Below are 6461 nucleotides of genomic sequence, written 5' to 3'. Positions count from 1 at the left end.
GGGGGGAAGCAGGGCTGCCGAGGCCTTCTGCGCCTCTGGGGGTGTCTCCGCGGAGTGCGTGTGTGCCCATGGGGGGGGGGGCAGCCGGGGGATGGGGGGTGGGTGCCGGAGGGAGGAGTCGGGAGCGGAGTGGGCAGCAGGACAGAGCGCCTGGCGGCCAGGACCCCCTCCCCGCCCCGGGGCCGCGCTCCTCAGGGAGGAGAGAACCGGGGAAGCGCTGAGACCCCCAGCCCGCCCGACGGGGCGGGACCCGGTTGACTGTCCGAGCTGGAAGGGCGCATCCCGGGGGTTGGGAACGGAAATGTCCGACGGGGGTGAGGACGGCAACACCCCCAGAGACCGTCCAGCCCACGACAGGGGTCCCCGCCGGCCAGTGCTGCGCTCCCCCATTCTGCGGGCCTCTGGGCGCGCCAGCCGGGCTGCGTCTGCCCAGGCGCTCCCGAAGCGTCCCTTCGGGGTCGGGCCCAGGGGCTCACCCGGCGCTCCGACTCCGGCTCCACGCTCCCCGCCGTTCTCTGCGCGCTCGGGTCGGGGTCGGCGACCGCTCGTCTCCGCGGCGCTGCCGGATCGGGCTCGGCGCCGGCTCCGCGTCCTCGCCCCGCGCCAGCCGCGCGCAAACTTTCCGGCGGCGACGCTGGGCGGCGGTGGCCGCGGCGGGGGAGGCGGAGGGGCGGGGGCAGGAGCGGCCCCACGGGGGGGGGGCGGGGAGCGGCGGCTGAGGGTCCCCGCCCGCCCCTCGGCGCAGCGCCCCAGCCCCCGCCTCTGTCTTCCCGACGCGCCGCGGGGAGCAACGGCGTGCGCCCCGACTGCTGGCCCGGGAGACCGTGCGCGCAGATCCCTCTCCGCGGGCCCCCTTCTGGCAGACCTTTGTCCCGAAGACCCCTAACCCCCCGGCTCGCTATGCAGACCACTGCCCGGTGGACCCCCTTCCCTCGGACCCCGGGCCGGCAGACGGCGGTCGCAGCGAGTGTGCAGCTCCCCGCGGGGATAGGAGACGTGGATGGACAGGTGGGGGTGTGTGGAGGGCGCGGCCGGGGGTGGGCTGTGACTCGGCTCCCCTTCCTCTCGCTCCCTTTGCGTCCCTGGGTTCTCGCTGCTTCTTTCCGGGAGCCGCTCTGATTTTCTGGAAGGACCGATCCCCCGACTTACCCCCACCCTCCCGTGATACTTCCTGCCAGCGCCGCAGAGCAGGCTGGACTGGGACCTGGGTGGGGGCCAAGGTGCGCCACGAGGGCAGGCCGGGTGGGCAAGGCCTTCCAGTGGCTGAACCCAGGCCCGCGGAGAAGGGCAGCCCCGGGGGTGCCCCGTTAACCCCGTGTCACCTCCATCAAGCCTCCTCCGGCACCACTCATTTGACAGCCCTACTGACCCCCACTCCTGTCCCCCGCTGGCTGCCACCGCGGCGTCCCTGCCGCCATTCCTCCACCCCTGGTTCTCTTGTGGAGAAGGAGGCTCTACTCCTTCCACCCTTTTTCCTTCCCAGACTGCGGCCCCAGACTCACCCTCGTGGGAACTCCTCTTCTCCCCACCCCCCTCCCTCCAGATCTAAAGCCGGCATCACCTCCCTGGCTTTGGGGCCCCTTCCACTCCCTCACCCGCCATCCCCAGTCCCAGCAGTCACTGCTCAGGGCCCAGTGACCTCGGGGTCACCAAACCCCTTGGATGCTTTTCAGCCTTGTCTTTCCTGGCCTTTCAGCATCCCAGGACACTGATGGTCATGCCTTGCCTTCTAGAAAGTTCTCCTCTGGCTGTGGCTTCTAGGGTGGCGCTCCACTTCCTCTTCTGTATTCCCTTATCCACTCCATCACAGAGCTCCCAGTGTTCCACCCTGGTCTCCAGGTGTCTCCACTGCCACATGCCCAGGACCCCAGTGGGAGCCCTTCCCTGACCTGCTCCCATCTCCTGGATGCCCCTCCTCCACCCACCCGCCGGCTGGACACATGGCAGTGGCCCCGTACCCTGTGAGATGCCTACAGGTGGCAGGAGCTTATCCCAGCTCTGTGCCTGCCACTGTCTGAAGACACAGGAGAGGGGTGGGGGGGGGTGGGTACGCTGCAGAGCCCCATTCTTACCAGCCCACCTGAAGCCCTGCCCCCAGAGCGGGCCTTTCTGTTTTGCTTCAGGCAAAGGCCAGAGTGCAAAGGTCAAGAAGTCTGGCTCTGCCTGTGCAAGTGCCAGGGGCAGGTGCCGGGGGAGGGGAGCCTTCTGAGCTTGGTGCCCAAAAACGCCCCTCCCCCCCCCCCCCCCCCCCCCCCCCCCCCGGCCGCCCGCACGCCTCCTCCCACTCCCCTCACCTTTCTGGGGGCTGTGCGCAGATCTAAGTAGGTATCCCCTTCTCCCTCCGCGGTTTTCATCTGGGATCTGGGGCTGTGAGTCCAGTAACCGGCACCACCTTGGGCGGCTATGAGGACCGGGGAAAAAGCTACAGGTTCTTCCTGGAGGTGGGGTGGATCTGGGCAGCCCGGGAAAGAGGTCATCCTGCTGTGTGATGTTCAGAGAGGACTTTCCCTCTCTGGACCTTATTTTCCCCTGAGGATGCTCTGGCTGGCTGGAGGCCCAGCAATCCAGAGTAGGTGCTGGGTGGCCGGAGTTGGGTCTCAGCAGGAAAAGATATGAAGGAATAAATGTAGTGTGCATGAAGTGGGACAGGGCAGGGGACCTCTGAAATATGTAGGCACAGTGGGGAGCAGAAGGGGGAGGGAGAGGGAACAGATGGGGGTGGGGGCCCCTCCCCAGGCTGGGCCACCTCTATTTACATAACTGGATTCATAAGAGGTAAACAGAGCAGGAACTGGAAACGAGGGGCCCGGGCCTTGCCACACAGCAGTCTGGGAGCCCCGGGACTGAGGAAGGCGCCTGCCCTCTGCTGAGTCCTTAAGTGTCCTGGTGGGGGTGGCACCCCCAGAGCTGTGCTGGCTCCTGTGCTCCAGGGCAGGCGGAGTGGGGGACACCCTCTGCCTGCTTCTCCCCCCACCCTCAGAACATGGGTGCCACGTGCCTGCACTGTGGGTTCTCAGTTCAGGCATTTGACCAGGGGCTATGGAGCTGGTCACGCCCACAAGGCCGGGCTCCTGCCACCCCGGGAGACCAGACAGACGCCCCACCCTCATGTTCTGCGGGGGAGGTGATGATAAGTACCAGGGGCGGCCAGCCTGGGTGGTGCTGGAAGGAGGGGCCCGGGCTTGGGAAGGGGGCGCGTGAGGGCGCAGAAAATGTGGGACGGCAGGAACAGAGGCAGAGGGAAAGGGATGGCGGCCTGGACAGAGCCCAGTGGGCGTTACAGGGCAGAGGCTCCCCGGCTCCTCAGGGGTGTTAGTACAGGCCTTTTGATACCATTTTGTGTCCGGGTTTTCTCACCACAGCTTGTGACGTGAGCATTCCTATATTGATAAGGGGTCCTCTAAACATCGTTGTGCCCAGGCACCTAGTGTTCTCTTGTGTGGGGCTGTCAGGTTTCACTCAACCCTTCACAGGCTCTGGGAGTCAACAAGGGGATGAGCCGTCACCTCAGCGAGCGGGCATCAACCTGCACCCTGGTCCTTGCTCTTGGATGTGAAGGAAAAGCCGAGAACCACCGGGCAGCTGGAGAGCTGGCGGCGAGCCGGCTGGGCAGACGGCGCAGGGGGTGCCTTCTTCCTTTGGGTTGGGTGGTTGTTTGCTTGGCACGTGTGCCTGGTTTCTCCAACACTATTCCAACACTGAGAAGACTGCCTTTTCTTCATCGAGTTACTCTAGCCCCTTCATGGAAAATCACCTGACGGTTTATGCTGTGGGTCTATTTCTGGACTCTTCTCCTGCAGTGATCTCTGTGTCCGTGTTGACACCAATACTGCTCTCCTGTGAAGACTTCTTGAGGCTAGCTTTACGACCTAGCTGTGAAAGAAATGGAATGTTCTGGGCGCATCCAGTTGTTAAATGCAATGTAGTCTGGATGCCTGTCCATTAAATTAAGATTTTAAGCTATTTTCTGCAAATGTTGGGTTTTTTTTTACTTTTATCTTCTTGATCTATCAATTACTAAAGATTGATACTATGATGGTGGATTTATTTATTTGTTTATTTCTCCTTACATTTTGTCAATTTTTGCTTTGTATATTTAGAAGTTTGTTATGTGCATACAAATATAGAATTGTTTTAGCCGCTTAAAAAGATGCTATTGTTTCATAGCATATCTTAAAATCGGGTAAACTGAGTTCTCCAACTTTATTCTTTTTGAAAGATGTTTGGGCATTGTAGGTTCACGGCCTTTTCATTTGAATATTAAAACAGTTTGTCAGTTGCTACAAAAAACCTACTAAGATTTTGATTGAGATCCAGTTGAATCTATAGATCAATATGAGGAGAACGGACATCTTGACAACGTTGAATCTTCCAACCCGCGACCAAGGTCTGTTTCTTCATTTGTGTCTTCTTTAATTTCTCTCATCAGTGTTTCGTAGTTTTCAGTACCCAAATCTTATGTATTTTTTGTTAGATATCTCCCTAAGTATTTCATGGTTGTTGATGCTGTCGTCAGTGGTGATTTTTTAAAATTTCCCTTTCCAGTTGTTCCTCGTTGGTATATAGAAATACAATTGAGGGGCCGGCCCCATGCCCATGTGGTTAAGTTTGCGCGCTCCGCTGCGGCGGCCCAAGGTTTCATCGGTTTGGATCCTGGGCGCAGACATGGCACTGCTCGTCAGGCCATGCTGAGGTGGCGTCCCACATGCCACAACTAGAAGGACCCGCAACTAAAAATATACAACTATGTATTGGGGGACTTTGGGGAGAAAAAGGAAAAGTAAAATCTTTGAAAAAAAAAAAGAAATACAATTGACTTTATATTATATTGATGTTGTATCCTATGACCTTGCCAAAATCACTTCTTATTTTTGCTTGTTTTTGTAGATTCTCCGAGTTTTTCTATGGAGATGACCGTGTGGTCTATGAGAAAGCAGTTTCTCTTCCTTTGCTGTCTGTAGGCCTTTCCTTGTGTTCTGGCGACTTGCACGGTGGGTCCTGACCTGCCGCACGATGTTCCACAGAGGCGGCAAGAACCAAGTCCTTCCTTTCTCCCACTCCTGGGGGAGAAGCATTCAGTTTCTCACCGTGCAGTATGAAGTTATTCACAGCTCTTTATCAGTTTGAGAATGTCCGCCATCCATTCCCAGTTTGCTGAGAGTTTTTTCTTTTTTCATCATGAACGGATGTTGAGTGTTATCAAATGTCTTTTGTTTTTGATTTTTCTTTCTTGCTCTGTTGCTGTGGGGAATTACACTGATTTCCAAATGTTAGGCCTGCCTTGCATTCCTGGGATAAATTTCGCTTGGTCATGAAGTATTCTCCTTTTTATATATTTCTGGATTTGATTTGCTAACATTTTGTTAAAGATTTTTGCATTTATGTTCACTAAGGATATTAGTGTGTAATTTTATTTTCTTGTAACAAGAAGATTGCCTGGTTTATGCTATCAGGATAATGCTGGTCTCATAAAATGAGCTGGAAAGTCTTCCTTCCTCCTCTATTTTCTGGAAGTCTGTATAGACGCGGTGTCATTACTTCCTTAGATGTTGGTAGAATTCGCCAGTGAGCGTCTGGGCCTGGAGCTGTCTTTGTGGGGAGGCTGTTAATTACAGATTCAGTTTCTTTAATGGACATAGTGCTCTTTTCCTGGATGTTGCCGCCTCCATTGTGCCGATCTTCGGGACCACCAGCAGAACTTGAGTTTCTGTCGCCGTACATCTTTGCCAACACTAGGTTCTACACATTTATAAATGTGTGCACGTTGTATTTTCTTAAAGTAAATCGAAAAGGTGCCAGGCAACGGCCCTGGGCAGGTGTGTCCCGGGTGGGGTGGACCCCTCCTGCTGGAGGCGGGCTGCGAGAAGGTCGCTTCCCATCGTGACCCTGTGTGGGACCCCGGCCTCTGACCCAGCCTGCTGGGGCGGCTCCGAGCCAGGCACTCTCCCTTCGGAGCCTCAGCCAGTTCTGTTTCTGGAGACCGAGATTTACGACACCTTCAGGGCACCTCCCTCCTGGCGGTGCTTCAGTTGTGCAAATGTATAGCCGAGGCCTCAGGGGAACCAGCTCCCCTCCCCGCACCGGCCTGTCCCTGTCTCCCAATCTTGCAGTGAGGGAGCCGCTCCTCCTCCCACACCTGGTCTCCCCCAAATCTGAGAGACTGAGGCTGCTCTGTGTCTGGAGATTTGCATGTTCTAGTGGAGAATGTGTATATAAGTGTGTGTCTGTGTGTGTGTGACTGTGTCTCTGTGTGTTTGTGTGTGTCTGCGTGTCTGTGACTCTGTGTGCGTCTGCGTGTGTACATGTCTGTGTGTCTGTGCTTCTCTGTATTTGTGTGTCTGCAACTCTGTGTGTGTCTGTATGTCTACGTGTCTGTGTGTGTCTATATGTCTGTGACTGTGTGTGTGTGTCTGCGTGTGTGTCTGTGTGTCTCTGTATGTGTACCTGTGTCTGTGTGTGTG

General features: G+C 56.8%; 1 protein-coding gene across 9 annotated transcripts in view; it reads right to left on the bottom strand.

Annotated features, from left to right (window-relative positions):
• Positions 1 to 2051, bottom strand: part of GCGR (glucagon receptor) — a 14314-nt gene extending 12263 nt beyond the window's left edge. For 8 of the 9 annotated variants that reach the window (XM_046676029.1, XM_046676030.1, XM_046676031.1 and 5 more), the window contains exon 1: positions 1727 to 2051. In XM_046676029.1, coding sequence (XP_046531985.1) covers positions 1727 to 1899 — 173 coding nt within the window. In that variant the 5' untranslated portion in view covers positions 1900 to 2051. The other variant, XM_046676038.1, reaches the window with a different exon arrangement.
• Between the last annotated feature and the right edge of the window lie 4410 nt (positions 2052 to 6461).

Source organism: Equus quagga, chromosome 11, assembly GCF_021613505.1.
Source record: "Equus quagga isolate Etosha38 chromosome 11, UCLA_HA_Equagga_1.0, whole genome shotgun sequence".
Classification (NCBI taxonomy): domain Eukaryota; kingdom Metazoa; phylum Chordata; class Mammalia; order Perissodactyla; family Equidae; genus Equus; species Equus quagga.
This window is presented reverse-complemented; position numbering and strand designations above follow the sequence as displayed.